The 20,983-nt window shown below is 44.0% G+C and overlaps 1 protein-coding gene across 1 annotated transcript; it reads left to right on the forward strand.

Moving 5' to 3' along the window:
- Positions 1-1,808: 1,808 nt before the first annotated feature.
- Positions 1,809-19,961, forward strand: smc1al (structural maintenance of chromosomes 1A, like). The gene is made up of 26 exons (XM_048241196.1): positions 1,809-2,217; positions 3,062-3,250; positions 3,673-3,785; positions 4,003-4,206; positions 4,361-4,599; positions 4,966-5,224; positions 6,447-6,587; positions 6,740-6,822; positions 7,149-7,248; positions 7,561-7,668; positions 7,892-8,077; positions 8,731-8,910; positions 9,359-9,505; positions 9,800-9,937; positions 10,566-10,682; positions 12,281-12,387; positions 13,046-13,187; positions 13,626-13,771; positions 14,069-14,222; positions 14,490-14,588; positions 15,059-15,215; positions 15,671-15,825; positions 17,729-17,880; positions 18,165-18,234; positions 18,394-18,504; positions 19,037-19,961. Exons 1-26 carry the CDS (start codon positions 2,109-2,111, stop codon positions 19,115-19,117), a joined length of 3,687 nt encoding a protein of 1,228 aa, XP_048097153.1. The 5' UTR covers positions 1,809-2,108; the 3' UTR covers positions 19,118-19,961.
- Positions 19,962-20,983: the final 1,022 nt, after the last annotated feature.

Genomic DNA, 20,983 nt, shown 5'->3' on the forward strand with positions numbered 1-20,983 from the left:
CACTGTACCCATATTACCACCTGGCACTCTAGTCTTTTTCTAGTAGGCGGTGGTAGTGTAGTAGTTAAGAAGCTGGGCTAGCATGCAGTAGCCTGAAAATTGTCGGTTCAATATCCGGCTTTCACTGTTATGCCCTTGAGCAAGGCACTTAACCCCAAGTTGCTCCGGGGACAATGCGATCCCTTGTATTATAGCTGACATACAGTATCTAAGTGACTTTGGTCAAGAAGTGTCTGCTAAATGTAATGTACATGTAAACTCTTTTGCAAGAACCATTTTCACGGTCGCCACAAAATCCAATATACATGGGTGTCTACCAAGTATGAAATTGTAGAGTGTCTGGATGGAATTGGCACACACTATAAGATCAGGCTGTATGGGGAAGAGGGCCCCCTTAAGACCATGCATTGCTCCGAGCTTAAACCTCTTCCCACCGGTCAAGATTCATCCAGCCCACTAGCACTGGCTGCTCCACAGCCTTATGGGGGTATTGGGAGGGACCAGGCTTCAGTAACAGTAACACATTCATGAGTTCTCTGCCAGTGTAGCAGAAGTAAATTTTCTCCCCGTCCCCTTCAGGCCTTGGCAGTAGATAGGTATGCTACCAGGATGGTGAACTTTAAAGCCAGGGGTGTATGTGGAAAGGCTGACCTGCAGCGCTGGCGCACACGCCCACCGTGGGTGGTGATCATATACGTAGCTTCCTCTCTGGGAGAACAATGCCGGTCATTTAAATTGTTTGGCGCATGGGTGCTTGTTGTTGTTGTTGGAAGAACGTGGCTTTATTCTAAATTCTAAGACTTCATTGCTTCTCTCGCACACTCGGCCTGTTGGCTGTGGATAACCCGTTGCTTTTAAAGAGAGCAAATGCACATGATTTAGTGTCTGAGCAATGTTTTCCCTTGAGTTATTTGTTTTTTGTAATAGTTCAGGCTGTGAGAGGGCCCTCCGTGGTTTGTCTGTTTGCTTGTAGGCCTACCTTATATTCTTTTGTTTGTTAATTTTGCCTACTGTTTTTCTCTTACAAATTTCTCCTAAGGTAGATAATAGAATGACATGGCAGGTCAAGGAAAGCATCAAGAAAAGCAAAGATTAAGAAATCGTTTTTGACATAGGCATTGACAACAAGGGTGGAGGTGTTTTTTTACACTTTTCAGATGCTCAGAGTTTGAAAACTATGGATATTGTTTTAGAACCAACAACCTTTCTACATTATCTGGGGGTGTTGTGTACAAAAAGTGGAATTAATTGTCAAAAAATTATTTCAAAATCAAAATCACTTTTTGGACTAGATATAATCGCTTATTTTAAAACATAGGCCTACAGATAAAAACACTAAAGATGGATCGTGAAAATTTGAAGACAAAAAAAATCTTGTTCCTTAGACTCTATTAGCAAAATATGCAAAAAAATCAATTTTTACATGAAAGTCGAGCGGGAGCCTATTTTCCAAACACAGCGTAGGCTACTGTACTACATGATGAGGGATGGAAATCACGACCGGGGACATGCTACCAGAAACAAAGTTCTCTGGGACGAGGACCCATCTTATACAGGTTCATCTTAAACCATTACATTGTTTCCAGGCAAAACCATTAGAGATATGACGATAATTGGACATATTGTTAATTATAGCCATAGGCAATGCATATCACATGTAGTTACGAGACAGCAAGTAAACCAAAATGGTCCAATTCAACATTTTTGCTGTCAAATAAATAACTAGACTAGGATCCGCAAGTGGCCCCAACTTTTTCAAAACTGTCTGTATCAAAGTCTCGCGATACGATATTTGTTTACCCCCGAGTGCGCGCGCGCTCTGGCTGGCCGTAGTATTCATGCACAAAGTTAGCCCGGTATTTTTTCCATCTTCCAGTGTAATTATTTGAACTGTTGCACGCAATGCTGAACTGTGTATTTGCGTGTTTTATTTAGAGTCTAAAAGCGATTCTGAGCTGCGTGGCTGGCAAACGAACCACTGGAAACGGACACGCAAGATTTTGCTAGCGTTAGCTCGCTAGCAAGCAAGCTGCTGCTCAAAGAAGCTTGCTAATAATTTCAAGGCCCGCATTTTTTTCTTTTTTAAATAGAACATTGTTAATTCCACAATGGGGTATCTGAAATTGATAGAGATCGAGAATTTTAAATCTTATAAAGGCAGGCAAATTATTGGACCTTTCCAGAAGTTTACTGCCATCATTGGACCCAATGGATCAGGTATGATCTTCACTAGCTAGACGCTATATCCAACCTTACAGTTAGATAGAATGCACGGATTATGAATCTAGTCCGAGGACTTCCTTGTTTGCCCCTCAGGCCTTGTAGCATTTTAGCTATGTACCTAGCCCGCCTAATATGTTGCGCTTTTTCTGATTTTGTTTTGACTTGCTTTTTAACTAGCTACAGGCAGATATAAGGTTAATGACGGGGTACTTCAGCATAATGTAAAGTTGTGACTAATTGAGAATGCTGAATGCAACGAGGAGGTGATCCAGTACATGTCGACTAACGTTAACTGTTGTGCTAACCTGAATGTCAACATTGGATGCCGTAGTGCTGATTTTCCATTTTGCGCAACTTTGAACTTCACAGCGCCGTTTGTTAGGAAAGTGATGAGTTAGTGAATGCATAGTAACTATTATGTTAGGTAAATGATGTATGTGCACGTTTGTCCCTAAAGCCCTAATTATAGGAAAATTGTGTGATATTTATTAGTTCGGTAGCTAGCTTGCCGAAGTTTTCATATGTGAAGCACAGAGTTCAAATGAGGCTCTTGTCAGTCCATGCTGAAAAGCCACATGTAGAAAGACAGATTGGGGTGTATTCATGTTTTGGGGGTTAATGGATAATTCATGAAATCTGTACTGAAACACTTGTAGTGTCCCTCTAATGCTACAAATTTGACTTTGTTATTAGTATTTCATCTGGTACCTGTCGTGGTTCTAGCATGGCATTGGAGAACATAGTGGTGTATTGATTTGAAGTCACAATGACACAGGGAGCCTCAACTTGTAAGCATCCCCGTAACTTAAGGTCTGCTGCTCTGTTCTCATGTCCATAGGGAAGTCCAACCTTATGGACGCCATCAGCTTTGTGCTGGCGGAGAAGACCAGTAATTTGAGAGTGAAGACTCTGAAGGACCTGATCCATGGAGCCCCTGTGGGGAAGCCTGCGGCCAATAGGGCCTTTGTGAGCATGGTGTACCGTGAGGACAGTGGCGAGGAGCGCACGTTCAGTCGAATCATCATAGGTATGACCTCTGCAAAGCTAGTATGCAGACGAGTCCCTTGGTTCATCATTAACATATACACAGAGTACACACACAGCGTATGCTGTTTTTGCCTCAGAAACATCAAGGCTATTTTTTCCTTGCTTTGTTTTGTATCGGCCTATTTTGTACATGACATAACCATAGATTTGATAATATACAGTGCTTTACATTCATAACACATATTTTCTTCTCTCTACATTCTTGATTACATTAATGTTTTGCATCTTTTGCATCTCTTATGCTGTAACTTTGAGTTACCCTCTGTTGCCCCCCTTGCATCTTATATTACAGTGTTGTCTCCATTTCTTTTGCTTCACTCCAGAAATGCCTCCCCAGTCTACAGTCGCTTAACATCACTGTCTTTTGCTCTTGTTGATATATTTGCTACTATTGCACTGTAGGGTCCTCCTCTGAGTACCGCATCAACAGCAAGGTGGTGGGACTGCCCGAGTACAGTGAAGAGCTGGAGAAGCTGGGCATCCTCATCAAGGCTAGGAATTTCCTCGTCTTTCAGGTAGATCCACGCACCTGAAATCACCTCAATCTGACCCATTTTTGCTCGTAAAATATATATGGCAGTCATCTCTGAAGTGGTAAATAATGAATAAGTTGTTGTTATTACAAAAAAAAGTCATTGTCATTATCAGTAATTTCAGTAGAAAGGATAGGAGGCCATTCTGAGGGTCTGCGTTGTGTGTCATGTCCTCTCCCTTTCCATGTATGAACTCCAGGGTGCGGTGGAGTCCATTGCCATGAAGAACCCTAAAGAGCGCACAGCCCTGTTTGAGGAGATTTCCCGCTCGGGCGAGCTGGCTCAGGAGTATGATCGCAGAAAGAAGGAGATGGTGAAAGCAGAGGAGGACACGCAGTTCAACTACCACCGCAAGAAGAACATTGCCGCAGAGCGTAAGGAGGCCAAGCAGGAGAAAGAGGAGGTGCGCACACTGCCATTTAGATTCAGCAGATTTGTACATCAAATATTATTTTGTTTACTCCCTTGTTTTTATACAGAAACTTAATTCACACGTTGATTGTCTCTCTTTTTCTCCGTTGCTCCTCTCTGTATCAATTCTTCTCCTACACCGTCAGGCCGAGCGCTACCAGCGGCTGAAGGACGAGGTGGCTCGAGCCCACGTGCAGCTGCAGCTGTTCAAGCTGTACCACAACGAGGCCGAGATCGAGAAGCTGAACCGCGAGCTGTCCCACCGCAACAAGGAGATCGACAAGGACCGCAAGCGAATGGACCGCGTGGAGGAGGAGCTGAAGGACAAGAAGAAGGAGCTGGGCAGACTGATGAGGGAGCAGCAGACCATCGAGAAGGAGATCAAGTGAGTGACCAGAGGGGAAAAGGAGAGATAGTGATCAAATAAATGAATGTGAGAGAGCCTATTCAAGATCCAAGTTATTCAGTTACATTTGGTTAGGCTTAAGACTTTTACATTTTGCCTGTTTTTTGAATTGGAGGCCATAGATTTCCTCAGGTTGAGAGAAAATAGTGAGTGAGTAGGTCTCTCTATATGATTCTGGAAAGACTCATCAGCTGTCCATTGTGATTTATTCCTATTGAAACAGAACTATACATAAAGGTGGTGATCAGCCTTGGCAGGCTCTCTGTATTCATTGCCTTTTCTCTCTCTCTCTCTCTCTCTCTCTCTCTCTCTCTCCCTCCCTCCCTCCTTCCTTGTCTTTCCCAGGGAGAAGGACTCTGAGCTGAACCAGAAGCGTCCGCAGTACATCAAGGCCAAGGAGAACACGGCACACAAGATCAAGAAGCTGGAGGCAGCGCGCAAGTCGCTCCAGAACGCCCAGAAGATGTACAAGAAGCGCAAGGCCGACATGGATGAGCTGGAGAAGGAGCAGGGTGCCGTGGAGATGGCCCGGCAGGAATTCGACGAGCGCATGGAGGAGGAGGCGCAGAGCCAGGGCCAGGACCTCCAGCTGGAGGAGAACCAGGTGGGAGCAGAGATGCTTAACAAAGGATCTACGGCCTGTGATTAATATAATATATTGCTATAACAAATAGGGCTGCTCGATTATGACAAAAATCATTATCATAATTATTTGGTTCAGTATTGAGATTATGGTTATTAAACACAATTACTCAGGGATTTTGGAACTCCACTATCAAAACTTTTTACATTTTTAAATTGAATTTTAAATATAATCTAACAGAAAAGCATACATGCAAAAAGATGATGCACACAACAACTTAAGACAAAAGGAGAGAGCATTGTTATCGTTGGAAGTCATAATCACGATTAATCAATTAATTTGATTAATAACAACACTGGACAATGTAAACCAGGTGGGAGCAGAGATGGTGAAAACGCCCTGTGTGGGGTTAATGCAATATATTAAGATGGAAACAAAGCTGTGTGAAGCAGATGAGAGCAAGATGGTTAAAACGCCCTGTGTGGGGTACAGTTGATGTGATTTATGAGAATAAAAACTGTGAAAAAAAATTGGTGAGGGCAAAACGATTAGAAATCACTGTAGGAATACAGTTAATGGGACATAATATTAATATAAAAAAAGTGTTTCTGTTAGTGTTACGGCTCCTACACACAGTTGCGTTCCGTCAACGCATGCCAGTGGGTGTTCCCGACGGTAGTTATGCAAATTACTTGAAGTATAATTGTAATTTGATTGGTTGGTGCCGTCTGTCGATTGGCTTGATTGGCCGGTGCCGTCTGTCGGTGCAGCAACAGCTGAACTTTTCAACGAAGGACGGGAGAAACGCCTTGGCCTAACGGACCCACAATTCAGTTCGGCAACGGATGGCGTAAGCCCATGTAAAGTGAATGGGATGCGTCTCCAGCAACGCAACGCTCACAGCTGTGTGTAGGAGCCGTTAGACCCTTGTATGTCCCTGCTCCGTTGTAATATGACAGTGTAGAATTATTTTATTTTTTAAGTGTATTTTGGGCTTTTCGCCTTTATTCAGATAGGACAGTGGAGAGACTGACGGGAAGCAGATGGGAGAGAGAGATGGGGTGGGATCGGGAAGTGAACCCAGACTTTTGTTGGTTTTGTAATATCTCTATCTGTGCCTTGCACTGTTAACAGTGTCCCCACACAAGTCACACACATGTGGACTACATGGGGCACTTAGTGGTCACTGTTTTTCTGTAGACACCAGTCACTAATGGTTGTACCTCGTTGCCCATTGTGCCAGGTGAAAGCGTACCACCGTCTGAAGGAAGAGGCCAGCAAGCGGGCCGCCACTCTGGCCCAAGAGCTGGAGAAGTTCAATCGCGACCAGAAGGCCGACCAGGACCGACTGGACTTGGAGGAGAGGAAGAAAGTGGAGACAGAGGTATGTAGGAGAGGGGAGGATGGGTGGTATAGAAATGTTATTCATTGGAAATGCTGTAGAGAATGTGTAGATCTAATGGGGTGGATCAAGTTCATTTAGTTACTTAGGAAGACTACATGCTTTGACACGTGTGTATGTGTGTGCGCTCTCAGGCCAAGATCAAGCAAAAGATCAGAGAGATCGAGGAGAACCAGAAGCGTATTGAGAAGTTGGAGGACTACATCTCCACCAGCAGGTAGACAACGTGAACTGCATGATGACACTCGCGCTGCAATTTTTTCAGCTGAAATTATTTAAAATCAATGTTGCTTGTCCCCAAATGCCCTGTGACATTATTTACTGATTTTATTTGAACGTCTGTGACCTTTTCTGTTTCTTCTTTCTCTTCCATCTCTCTCTCTCTCTTCTCTCCCACCACTTCTCTTCCTTCTTTCCATCCTCAACCCTCTTCCTCTCTGTCTTCCTTCAACTCGTCTCTCCATTTTCCCTCCTCCCTTTCTCTCTCTCTCTCCTCCCATCTCTCCCTCTTCCTCCACTCACTCCTCCTCCTCCTCCTGTCAGGCAATCTCTGGATGAGCAGAAGCGGATGGAGGAGGAACTGACGGAGGAGGTGGAGTCGGCCAAGAGGAGGATTGATGAGATTAACATGGAGCTTAATCAGGTGAGCCTGTCACCCAGTGCTAACCACAATGACTCACGATCCGTCGCAGAGTCTGGGACTAAGTCTAGACTGCTCACTCTCTGGCTATCAGTGTCAGGAGTGGTCAGGGGGAAAGTCACCCACTGATGAACAATTAATTACACTTTTTCCATTGAAAAGATCAACAGAGTTTATTGAAATATGATTATGTGTGAAGTTCAGAGGCATTTTTATTTTTTCAGGGTTGTTTTAATCTCTATTTCTCCCTTTTTTCCTGTCGTAGGGTGAACTAAACTCTTTCTCTCTCCCTGTTTGGTTCTTTGTGGCTCTTAGGTTATGGAGCAGCTAGGTGACGCCCGTATTGACAGGCAGGAGAACAGCAGACAGCAGCGCAAAGCTGAGATCATGGAGAGCATCAAGAGGCTCTACCCTGGCTCTGTGGTAAGAGTTTCTACTCATCAATCATACGATGGATCCTAGTCGTTCATATTATTCAGTTTTAAACCTGGCACCTTTAAATGGTTTCTTTGTTTTGTTTATTTTAAATGTGGTTTAAAATAAATGTGGTTCTTGCTCTTTTTAACATGCTTATTCTGAGAAGTCTGAGAAGTTAGTGAAATTCACAGTCCCCTGATGTTTTCTTTGATTGTCTCACCCCTCTCAGTATGGCAGGCTGATCGACCTCTGCCAGCCCACCCAGAAGAAGTACCAGATTGCTGTGACCAAGGTCCTGGGGAAGAACATGGACGCCATTATTGTGGACTCGGAGAAGACAGGCCGTGACTGCATCCAGTATATCAAAGAGCAGCGAGGAGAGCCGGAGACCTTCCTGCCTCTGGACTACCTGGAGGTAACAACCTTCAAACTCACCAATTCCTTCCTCTTAAAAGGCTTTCTGAATAAAGACATGTATCAGTAGTCGGGTTTAACTTTGTTTCACTTTGTGGAGAAAGTCTGGCCCATCAATATTGAGAAACGTTTCCAAACCTAGCATCATAACGGGTGTATTAACTTTGAGGCCAGGCTAATATTTTTAGCTATAAATCTTAAATCCTACCCATTAGTTTAAATATATTCTTGTCCCATTGTTGACTTGTATGATGTCAAATATGAAGTATCGTAGCATCTTTAAGGCTTAAGGAGACTTCAGGGGACAGTTTGGAGCATGCATGCAGCCATCAGTGTTCATTTTAGAACCTCTGATCAATGAAAACTTGTCATTCTGGTTGATTTTAGTGTAGCTTATACATGTAAATCAGATTGATTGTCCTAACAAGTATTATTGGATGTGTGGATAAGGTGTGACGTGTATAATTGGGTCTGTGGATAAGTCAGACACACGTTATTGGCAGTATCAGTAAAACAGAGCTGTATTATTAGCGTGATGGGTAGAGTGGACATGCATCATTGACTGTTGAGGTAAAGCAGACACATGTTATTGGCTCTGTAAGTGAAGCAGACACCTTATCGGGTCGCTAAATCAATGCTAATCTCCCCCGACAGGTGAAGCCCACTGATGAGAAGCTGCGTGAGCTGCGCGGGGCGAGGCTGGTGATTGACGTGATCCGCTACGAGCCGCCCCACATTAAGAAGGCCCTGCAGTACGCCTGCGGGAACGCCCTGGTGTGTGAGAACGTGGAGGACGCACGCAGAATCGCCTTTGGAGGACCATATAGACACAAGGTACACACTGACACGTGTGTAACAGAAACTGTGAACTGTAACCGTAAAACACATGTTAGGCCAAGTTGTCAATACATCTGAGATAATGCTAGACAGACACAGATGCACTCAATCAAAAGGCACTTACACACACACAGTCACTCAGTCACACACACACACACACACACACACACACACGCACGCACACACACACAGTCACAGATGCATACAAAATAAGCAATAACTACAGGCATGTAGATAGATGAAGTAAATTACGCTCATGTCATATAAAGAACACACCAACACCTCAGAAGACAGTAAAAACACAAGGTACCAACATACACGCACAAACTCACATGCTACACATACACGCACACATAACCTACCCACAACCGAGTTTGCAAGCCATCCAAGAGGAAAGCCCATTCATTAGTCTCTGGTGAGTAATGCTGTAAAACCCTCTCCCCAGACTGTGGCCCTGGACGGCACCCTGTTCCAGAAGTCTGGTGTGATCTCCGGAGGTGCCAGCGACCTGAAGGCCAAGGCCCGCCGTTGGGACGAGAAGGCCGTGGACAAGCTGAAGGACAGGAAGGAGAAACTCACCGAAGAGCTCAAAGTAAGTGGAACAGCAGCCAGCTGGCACCGAGCTCTGCAGTGGATAGGACTCACTCCCTGATACCGTAACAGACATGTTGGTGAGAGGAGCTAGCACCCATGGGATTAAGCCTTCTAGCTAGCATGCCTGTGTTATGTCCAAGGCTGAGAGTTTGAGTCCGGGGAGGACTGTACTTGTCTACAGAACGCATGTTATACAGGACATGAAACAAACTCTGCTGTTGGATAACCACACTCTAAAGCCCTTCTCCAGAGTGGAGTCTAATTGGCTGAATCTTGTGTCCATTTCCTGTAGGAACAAATGAAAGCCAAGAGGAAGGAGGCTGAGCTGCGTCAGGTACAGTCCCAGGCCCACGGTCTTCAGATGCGGCTGAAGTACTCCCAGAGTGACCTGGAACAAACCAAGACCCGCCACCTGTCCCTCAACATGCAGGTACGGACAGAGCACAGCACCCCCATCTGTTGCACAGGACAAATATACTGGTCCCGCAGGCTACTAGAGGAGGCGGACATGGCTCCTGACTGAGTCATTGGTCAGGCTCCAAAGCACCAGAAGGACTCAATGAAATACCTTGGTGTACTGCAGGGTACTTTCAGTCTAAGGGGCCGTTCACACCAGGAACGATAACTATATATAACTACAACGATAAAAGCATCCATACGATAAGGAAAGTCTCTCCTCGTGTTTATGAATGTGATGGTTCAAATTTGATGTGTTCCGATTGGCTGTCAGCTTTTAATTGTTCTCAAAATCACTCTGAAAGTGATCCCCAGTAAACGTTCTTCATGTTGTTATCATTATAGTGTGTGGACGCCAGTCATTCATATTAGCTAGGACGATAACTATTGCCATTACGTTATAGTTATCGTTAATACAGGAATAATTAATTGAATTGAATAGTCAGGGATAACATACATGGTGTCATGCTAGATATCTAGGTCATTAAGATGGTTATCATTTAGTTCACAGACATTTTAAGTCAGATAATTAAGTAATCTTGCATTTGGCTGTATTGCATATATTAGTGCAAGATAGTAATTGTAAATCTGTAAAACCAAAGGAAAAGTCCAAGTTGGAGAGTGAGCTGGCCAACTTTGGGCCGCGTATCAACGACATCAAGAGAATCGTCCAATCACGGGAGAGGGAAATGAAGGACCTCAAAGACCGCATGAATGTGGTAAGTGTCGTAAACTATCATGTTCAACATGTTCAGAGCTAAGTAGTTGCTTAGTAGTCTTGTATGATTGTACTGTAATCTAATTATTTTTTGCAATAACATATCTGAATCTAATTAAGTGACGTCACTCTTCAGAAGAGGGAACTGAGAGTGGTCGAAGGAAATCGTGAAGCTTTCCGCGCACTGTTGGAAATATGACAAATGATTATAGAACCCCTGTTAACCTAATAAATCTGAATCCGCTAAATATGGAAAGTTTCAGTTCAATGTAAAAACAATATCCATAGTAGGTTGGTAGACCCACAATAGACTGTTAAAGAGAATGCCTACTCGTTTTCTTATGACACCCGTTACTTCTAGGAATAATGTTACGTAGGTCTAGACATTCTTTGGTCTACAGTGTTTCCCACAGAATTCTGAATTCTATTTGTGGTGGTAGATTTGCAGAATTAACTTGAGTTCAACAGTTTTTAACAAATTAGCGTAGCGTGGTTATGATGAACCAGATTTAAGCACAATTTAGTACAACCTGGAAAATCATTGTGTGGTGGTCAATGTTGATATTGTGGTGGGCCGCCACAAATAAGTCAATGTACGGGAAACACTGGTCTAACTCCTCCACGGCCGTTTAATTCAGGCGGTTCCTAAAAAACACAACATGTACTAGTTCTGGAGAAGGACAGAGGCTACAGTGCTGACTCGGACTGCTAAACTCATCAGCGCGCTAGCAGTCTACTACACCCTGTGCTACAGAGGGTTCAGGTTGAGCCAAGGTTTCGCCGTCTTGTCTATACCATCGCTGACAAACTGCCCATTGCTATATCACCCAATAACCTACAATAGTCAGTTCTGCTGTAGCTTACCACTCCAGCTGATTAGCTTCTATGGCGGCGATAACTAATCCCAGTCATAATTGTGGCAACAACGTTACCTTAGACTACGACTATGGTCAATAAGTACATAGTAGGCTATGCGGATCAGAGCATAACAATTTATTTCTCAGGTATAAGTTACTCATCCAATACATTTTAGAAGTACATCTAAATGAATAATGTGAAAGTTACGAAAACAGGTTAAAGGAACATTTAGGAAATCATATGAAACAAATAGAGAATGAACATACCAGCTCAGAGGATGATGGCTACACACCAGAGTGGTGCGGGAGATTCTGACTACAGAATAGCTCCCAGAATGCTCTGTGAACTTCACTTAAATAGGCTACCTAGTTTGTGGTTGGTTACATTGATATGGATCACATGATTGGAGGTCAGCTGATTTGGGATCACATGGTTGGAGGTCAGCTGATTTGGGGTCACATGAGGAGTACTTTGATGAGACTTGAGACCATTGTTGTAGTGAGAGTCAATCAAGATATGACAAGGTATACATTTCATTACATTTCCTGTCCCTATAGTTAACTGTTCCTGTGGACATGTGACCATAGGCCCACACTTACTAGCTGATCAAGAGTCCATATATGATTGAAAAGATTATCATCAGCCTGGTAATTAGGATCCTTACAGTACATGTCGGGTTTGTGCTTATGTGTGTGTATCTCCCTGATTGAATAATGAATGTCTTGCTGGTGCATCTTCCAGGTGGAGGATGAGGTGTTTGTGGAGTTCTGTAAGGAGATCGGGGTCAGAAACATCCGTGAGTTCGAGGAGGAGAAAGTCAAGAGGCAGAACGAGATCGCAAAGAAACGGTCAGTTTGCTTCCCATTTTGGTGGCGTAATGAGGCCTTCAGATAGAATGTGACATCAGCACCACTGCACTCTAAAGTCCCTTATCTCCAATAGCTTTCGCTGTGTTACAGTGGTTTATAGCGGAGTCAAGCAAAGCGTAGGTGCAATACAGTGTGTCGTTCAGCGAGTCCCCTGCTCTTTTCTTAGAGCTGTATTAAAGGTGCTCTAAGCGATGTTACGCGGTTTCTGAGCTAAAACCTTTTTTGTCACATACAGCAAACATCACTTCACCATCCGCTAGGTCTTGGTCCAGCCTGGACCTTAAAAATATAACAAACTGTTCCTGCCAATCACCGATGAGATGCATGTCAACAGAAGTGATGTTACCCAGTGTTGCTTAGAGCACCTTTAATATCTACTGTAGTGGTAACTACTGTATTGTGATGAAGCTAGCAGCCACATAGCGCAAATCACTTTGTATCTGAAAGGGTCTTAAGCGGGTTACCTAGCCTAACTTCAGTGCATCTGTGTTTAATGTGCAAATACTCATCAGGGTAAAAGAATGTAAGGAATACTGCTGCTGCTGTCTTGTGCTATTCCCTGGGTGGTGTTGGCTTCGGTCTTGGTTGTTTTGGAGTCTTATCAGCGTGTGGCCGTTCTGTGGTTTTTCCCTGGCAGCCTGGAGTTTGAGACCCAGAAGACCCGCCTGGGCATCCAGCTGGACTACGAAAAGAACCAGCTGAAGGAGGACCAGGAGAAAGTGATCATGTGGGAACAGACGGTCAAGAAGGACGAGAGCGAGATCGAGCGAATGAAGAAGGTAAACGGGAAGAGGGGTTGGAAAGAGTGCTCATTTAGTAAGATGGAAAGTGTGATGCCCCAAGACAAAAATAAGAGTAAAAAAGAATGAGTTACATAAAGATAGAATGAAAGGGTGGTAAAAATAATAATTCTATTTTGTATCTACTAAAGCTATCATTCAAACATTGATATTCATCAAGTGTACATGCAGAATATCCAGATGCTTAAAGCACAGCCCCTGGCGGTCATCCAAAAGTTCTAGAACCATGGTTACACGGCCACTGAGTTAAGTAACCATCATTTGAAGCGCTGTTTTTTGTGATGCAGATGAGTGATCACTGGGCATGAAGAGCGATTATGTGCCATGTAGCCATCAGCAGATCCACAACTGACCACCCCAACATCTGTCTCTCTCTCTCTCTCTCTCTCGCTCTGTCTCTCCTCTGTCCTCTCTCAGGAGGAGCAGAGGCACATGAAGATCATTGACGAGACCATGGCCCAGCTCCAGGACCTGAAGAACGGACACCTCACCAAGAAGTCCGAGGTCAATGACAAAAACCATGAGATGGAGGAGATCCGCAAAAAGCTGGGGGGAGCCAACAAGTAAGCACTTCCCAATACAAACAGCCCAATGTTTCAGAATCTCCTCAAAGAATTCACTTGTGCCTTTAGTTAGCATCCAGGTGAACATATAATGTTGCTTGTGAACTGCAATGGTTCTTGTGAATGGGAAGCCTCGTCTTTGGTGACTAATTTAGGGATATAGAAAGCAGGCCCACACATTTGCAGTGTCTTAAAAAAACAATTTGACTCATTGTCACACAGCTTCACCCTTGACTATGTTAGTTTGGTGTGATTATGTCATTCTGTTTGTGTAACTGCAGTGTGTGTTGTTCACAGGGAGTTGACCCAGCTACAGAAGGAGGTCACTGCCATCGAGACCAAGCTAGAGCAGAAGCGAAGCGACAGGCACAACCTGCTGCAGGCCTGCAAGATGCAGGACATCAGGCTGCCACTCAAGTCAGGGACCATGGACGACATCAGCCAGGAGGAGGTGCGTTTTAATATTTCACGCGTGAACACACAAACACACACACACACAAAAAACCACATACTTGTCAGGTTTACATGAAAGGTTCATTATGTACAGCAATGAGGTCGAGCTAAATTGAGCTAAACATCAGTACATCCACTAGATCTGTTGTCAATATTAACTCTCTCTCTCTCTCTCTCTCTCTCTCTCTCTCTCTCTCTCTCTCTCTCTCTCTCTCTCTCTCTCTCTCTCTCTCTCTCTCTCTCTCTGTGTGTTTGTGGCCTGCAGGGCCAGGCCGAGGAGAGCAGCCAGAGGACCTCCAGCTCTGTCCTGGCCAAAGAGGCTCTCATCGAGATCGACTACAGCAACCTGTCCGAGGACCTGAGGGTAAAACATTTACACAGAACAAAGCCTGGCATCTACAACAGAATGCTTTTCTGCATGTTGGCTCAAATATACATACTAGAGTTTGTCGAACCTCTCGATCAGACCTCCTTTTATTTAAAATTAGGTTTTTGGTTTAAATAGTAGACTTTTACATTACAAATTATGAAATCTCTGTGCTATGCATGCTAAAATTGCTCTAAATTATTGAAATTGAAAAAGTCTGGGAAGATGTGTGCTTGATTATATATAGATATAGATAGACATGTTCTTTCATTTTAACATTAAAGTAAAAGTTAAGGAAAGTGACTTCAGGTTCTGAACCTGTGGTTGACCGTTTCCCAGTAGCGTTGCCCCTTTACACCCCTAACTACTCAGTGGAGTTGGGTTTGCAAGATGTTTTGTGGAGCATGCTCTACCTGAAGGTGTGTGGTTGCTGGGTGCACGCTCTGACTGTGTGTGTGTGTGTGCAGGACGCTCTGGCTGAGGACGAGATCAAGGGGGAGATGAACACGCTGCAGCAGCGTCTGAACGAGCAGCAGAGCATCCTGCAGAGGATCAGCGCACCCAACATGAAGGCCATGGAGAAGCTGGAGAGCGTCAGGGACAAGTTCCAGGAGACCAGCGACGGTAAGGCTGTGTGTGCCTATGTGTACACGGGTGAGAGAGGGAGAGAGAGAGTGCGTGTGTGTGCGCGTGTGTGTGTGTGTGTGTGTATATGATCTAGAGACAGACAGAGCCAGTGAGACATCTTAGTGAGACAGCTCGATCAGTGAGGGAATAAGCATTTCTTTGGGAATACTGTTTTAACAGTGCCGGACAGCCAACTGAGTGAAGTTGCGGTCGTTTTGAAACGTTTTGTATTGAGTGTGTGCTGGTGTGGCTTGCCATGTGGTTACACTGGTCTTAAAGGGATATCCTGCCTGCCTACCTACCTATCTCTGTGTGTGCGTGCCTGTCTGTGTGCCTGTCTGCGTTTGCCTGTGTAACTGTCTGCCTCTTTGCCTGAGTAACTGTCTGCCTGTTTGCCTGTGTAACTGACTGGCTGTTTGCCTGAGTAACTGTCTGCCTGTTTGGCCCTACAGAGTTTGAGGCGGCCAGGAAGAGAGCCAAGAAAGCCAAGCAGGCTTTTGAGCAGATTAAGAAGGAGCGCTATGATCGCTTCAACGCCTGCTTTGAGTCCGTTGCTACCAACATTGATGAGATCTACAAGGCCTTGTCCCGCAATAGCAGTGCCCAGGTCAGTTGGAGACACACACACACACACACACACACAGTAATTCTAGTTTTCCCCTTCCCCTTCCCTCTACTTTATGGGTTTTGGACTGTGAAGTGAAAGGGCTCCACAACAGCTGTGTGAGATTTTGAGGACTTTGTTTTGAGTCACTCATGCCCAACAACACTCCTTAGCTATTCTAAAATCACTGTAACCTACAACCTCCTTGAGCTTATCAGGGGAACCTGCAGGAATGAATGCTATGGTACGCAGTACGCACACCGTTCTACGAAACACCCCCTGCAACGAAACATTCAAAGCGTTGATAATATTTGTCCATTTCCCGGTTTTAGGTTTGTGCATTGGTTATCTAAAAAGTAGCCTACATAGTCTTTACTAACCTATTCATTTGGACAAGTACAGCCCTATAAAGGCTAAAGTTACCTTTAGTTTTGTTCTAGTTTACCGTTCACGTACGGCTTTAAACAGCTGTAATGCTAGCATAGCTTTTGGACAAGCACACCAATTTTGCCTACCTTGTTCTTGTCAATCTGAAATAACCCCTCTAGCTTTGCTGCCTCCATCCTGTCGGTCTCCATCCTTTTCATCCATTGTTCACAAAAAACATTTTATATCCAGGATGGCCTTCAGTTAGTGAATTAGCTTAGCATAGTGTGCTGATAACCAGCAACCATATAGTAAAAGCAACAACAAATAGCCTAGCCTACAACTTCTGTAATTGCTGTATGTGTGCATTGTTATTCTCTCTTCTGCTCAAACAAAATAACGTGATAACGTGTTTATAAACTTTACAGAAAATTGTAAATAGCCTACTGTCATGCAGTTAATGGGATACTGTGCAGAGTTGGGAAGTTACGGTAGACCAATCTGGTGTGAATACACACACACACAGGGGAAATTCTCTCTCTCGTTGTTGAGTAGCCTGATGGTACGCACAGTGTGTATGGCCGCACACCTGCAGGCGCCCCTGGGGCTTATTACACACCTCTAACAGACGTCTGATTTCACTGACTGACACCAGTGTTTACAATTATTCTCTTGTTCCATGCCCGAAGAATATTCCACCAATTTGGTATTTTATCAAAAAGGCACACTAGTTTAGTTACTTGTTTTTTGTTCGTTGTAATGTCTCATTTATGTACCTTTTTGCCATGAAATATGGCTTTAAAGGCGCAGTCAGGGATTTGTCCCTTTAAGGAAGTCGCTTTGTTTGAGTTTATGTTTACATTTATTTGTGCAAAAAAACGTACATTACATTTTAAATAAGGACCAAACGAAACACGGCAGAGAGGTAGCTCAGCCCTAGCCTGGCTCTACCCTCCTACGTACTTCCACTCAATTTGCCTTTCCCTTCAGTACGTCGTCTGGGTCTGCGGTATATTCGCGGGTTTTCTCCTACAAAAATCTGCAGGTCCAATCAGCAAACCGAGCGAGTGGCTGAGAGCGATGACGTTGAGGTCGTGTGCTAGTTTGAGACAGACAAACATCACGACCAAACGTTAGCGATTGGTTATGGCAGATCCAATAGTTTTAAACTTCAACAGAGTGCTCGCCTTCAAGGAAGTTAGGGCTTGGCAATGGAAAGTGGCCAGACTCTCTGTACATTATTAAATGTACGAGAGTCTAGTAGGACCAGTCTAGCTCAGCCCTACCTTCAGTATTCCCTGAGAAAGTCCACACTGTTTGGGAGACAGGCTGCCCCCACATTGTTTGTTTCCAGTTTTCGGAGCCTGGGCTGCCTACAGAGACGTTTTTTTTTTTTTTACAGTGTACTCATGAAATGGGCAGCTAGCGGTCGTCAGGAGATGGTTGCTGAATGTTGCAAATGTTATGGGCTTGAAATATCGTAAAATCCCTGGCTGCGCCTTTAAACTAAAGCCTACTAAAACTACTTTGTCATATCCAGGCTTTCCTGGGCCCAGAGAACCCAGAGGAGCCCTACCTGGATGGGATCAACTACAACTGTGTGGCTCCGGGCAAACGCTTCAGGCCCATGGACAACCTCTCAGGAGGAGAGAAGACTGTGGCTGCCCTGGCCCTGCTCTTTGCCATTCACAGGTGTGTGTGGGGGTGTATGCGTGCACGCACATAGAAGACTGGTTGCCTTGCTGTTTGCCATTGGGATTCTTTCTTTTTTTTGGGACTTTTATGCCTTTTAATGCGACAGGATAGTGGAGAGTGACAGGAAGTAAGTGGGAGAGAGAGTCGGGGTGGACGGTGCAGGTGCCCCAGCCAGTGGCTGGGGCCGTGCCATTGGGATTCTATTGAATTGTCTTAAAGGCATCTTTTCTGACTGACTGTTGATGTAAATGTAAATCAGGTTTCTATGTGTTTGTCACCAGTTATAAACCTGCTCCCTTCTTTGTGCTGGATGAGATTGACGCAGCTCTGGACAACACCAACATTGGAAAGGTATGTGTGCGCTTTAAGTGGTATTGTTTCTATGTGTATTTTTGACACCAGGAATTTCCAGGAAATAATAGTATGGTTGAGAAGGCACTGGTGGAGTTTAATAGGGCTGTTGAATAATGGAATGAAATGACTCATTCCATTATTGTGCTTGTCCACTAGGTGGCCAACTACATCAAGGATCAGTCTGTTCAGAACTTCCAAGCCATCGTCATCTCCCTTAAGGAGGAGTTTTACACCAAGGCTGATGCCCTTGTTGGAGTCTACCCCGAGGTGAGATGATGCACACATACACACACATACATACAAACACACACACACACACACTTGCCAACACACGCTCACATACATGCACACAAGTCTAGCCTAGGGTCAGGATGCACATACCACCTCATGGTCATGGATATGTGTACACACACACACACTTAAAAATGGGTGGGTTAGTTTGTCAGACAAATCATAGTCATAGAAAACAAAAGTCTCAGCTTACACAACACAGAGGAAAGCCACAAAGCAGAAAAACTGCTGACGTTGCCTCAGTGTTGAGTGTAGACAGCATGTTTCAATATTACAGCACTTTAGATTGCTTGTCTCTTGCCTCTGTAGAGAGCAGCAAAATAATTCATGTCCATTTTTTTTAATTATAGAATTTTTAAATGCATATTTTAAAAACCCCACTGTGCATATAGTCATTGCACTCACACAGTATAGCAAGCCCATTTATAAACACTTACTCCAAATGTGCTTTCAACTGTTCCTCTTCTCCTCTCCATCTCTCCATCTCTCTCCCTCCCTCTCTTTACAGCAAGGGGATTGTGTCATCAGCAAAGTGTTAACGTTTGACCTCTCGGAATATCCGGACGCGAACCCCAATCCGAACGAGTAGAGCAGTCCGCGCACTCCTGTGACATTGTGTATTTTGGGTGACCCCCTGCGGAGTCTAAGCTACAATTATGTTCCAAATGCATTTTTTTGAGTTGTCTCATTTTGTGTGTAAGTCAGCTGAATCATGACCACATAAACACTCTGTGATACGCCTGCTGTAGAATAATGGATCGGGTTGACTAGCAGGGTCAACAGTTATTTTTATCAGGCCTTTCATTCCACTCATAGGACTAGAGTAGGAATTGTGTTGACTGGTTACTTTGTCAATCTTTCTCTTATATTTCAACCATTTTGTCTGTTGGGTTTGTATACTGGCTTAATCATGTTCCTTGCTGTAGTCTTTTCATAATCTTGTATTTGATTGTTAAGTGATCATGGGACTCGTAAGAAAGAGAGATGTTGAAAGATGGATAGTTGTAGTGACTTTTTTTTTACCATACAAATAATTTTATGTAATTGCTTTAAGTATTTCTTTTTAAAGGTAGTGAGCTTTCAGCACTACTTTCACGCTGCAATGAATCTTGACTCTATAAAACATCTACAACAGTTTTCTCCTGGTAATGTTGTGCACAGAAAGCCTAGCAGCACATGGCTTTGTTTTGGAAGGTGGCAAAGTGACAAGCATGTGCAGCAGATTCCAAGGCTGGGTGAACCTTCATTATTTACTGACTCACAGTTCCTTCTAACCCCCCCCCCACACACTCTCTGTGTGTTGGACCATGTGTTTGTCTGCTGCATCATATTAACTTTTAGATTACTGATAACTGGTGTGTTTTAATAAGTCTACTATGACTGTTGCTTTTTTGGAGTAAAATAAAAAGAAACTTTTGTTTGTTTGCTTGTCATACTTGTTTGTGTCCTCTCTCTCTGGCTGGCTCACACTACCAGGCCAAATCCCTTTTTTTCTTTTTCACTTGATGTGACACATCCGTATCCGGTCTGATTTGCAATGCTACATACAGTCTGAATAGTTTTATCGGAATTCATGCAATTTTTATGTTCCTGGCTAACATTCGTCAGAATTTTGCGCCCGCAGAATTCCGAACATTTCATTGGAGTACCAGAGAAGTTGGGAGCAGGCTTTGATCTGGGTTAAAGCATCACTCGATGAAAATGAGTGATCAGAGTGCTACGAAGGTAGAGAGTCAGTCAATCTAGTTCTGTGCTGTACGTGTGTTCTTTTGTTGCTTTTCACATGTAGGTCAGTCTAGGACGGTCACCACTCTGCAGTGGAGTAGGAGCCTGATGAACCAATGGGAACAGCCACACAACAAAAACAGCATTGAGTATTAAGACATGAGAATTGAGTGGTGTGACCCTAACCTCTGTCCTTTCATATTCATTCTCCTGTACCTACTGAAAACAGTAGCTAGACCAGAGAGAATGAGCTAGAGCAGGGATTCCCAAACTGGTACGTGTACCACCGGTGGTGTGCAAGCTTTCGGAAGTTGTCAAAAATGATTTTTTTTTTTTTTTAATTTTTTTAATCTTAAACCCATGTTCTCTGTGTTTCATAGTGTGGTTCTCCACAATGTTTTTTAGTGTGAGAGCTCATAGACCAGTTGCACATTTTCATTTTATTTGTTATCATGTAGGGCGGCTAATTAAACATGATGCTTGGAATGCATCAATAGAATACGTTACGTTTTTATGTGTCGGATAGTGGGGATACGGGAGCCGAGTCGGGATGTAGGTGGTGGTACGCGGGTAAAAAAGTTTGGGAACCTCTGAGCTAGAGGAAGCTAATGGATCTCGCACTGACCTGGATTACAGATTACCTGACCGAGCAACCACAGTTCGTCAGACTGAAGAACTGTCTCTCTGACACTGTGATCTGCAGCACCGGAGCGCCACAGGGAACTGTGCT

The sequence above is a fragment of the Alosa alosa genome, chromosome 4 (genome assembly GCF_017589495.1).
Source record: "Alosa alosa isolate M-15738 ecotype Scorff River chromosome 4, AALO_Geno_1.1, whole genome shotgun sequence".
NCBI lineage: Eukaryota > Metazoa > Chordata > Actinopteri > Clupeiformes > Clupeidae > Alosa > Alosa alosa.

Bases quoted from the DNA above. Each gene is read 5' to 3' on its own strand.
- smc1al (XM_048241196.1), top strand. From the start codon at position 2,109: ATGGGGTATCTGAAATTGATAGAGATCGAGAATTTTAAATCTTATAAA. The intron at 6,588-6,739 runs GTATGTAGGAGA...GTGCGCTCTCAG, and splicing joins GGAAGAAAGTGGAGACAGAG to GCCAAGATCAAGCAAAAGAT. The intron at 18,505-19,036 runs GTGAGATGATGC...CTCTCTTTACAG, and splicing joins TTGTTGGAGTCTACCCCGAG to CAAGGGGATTGTGTCATCAG.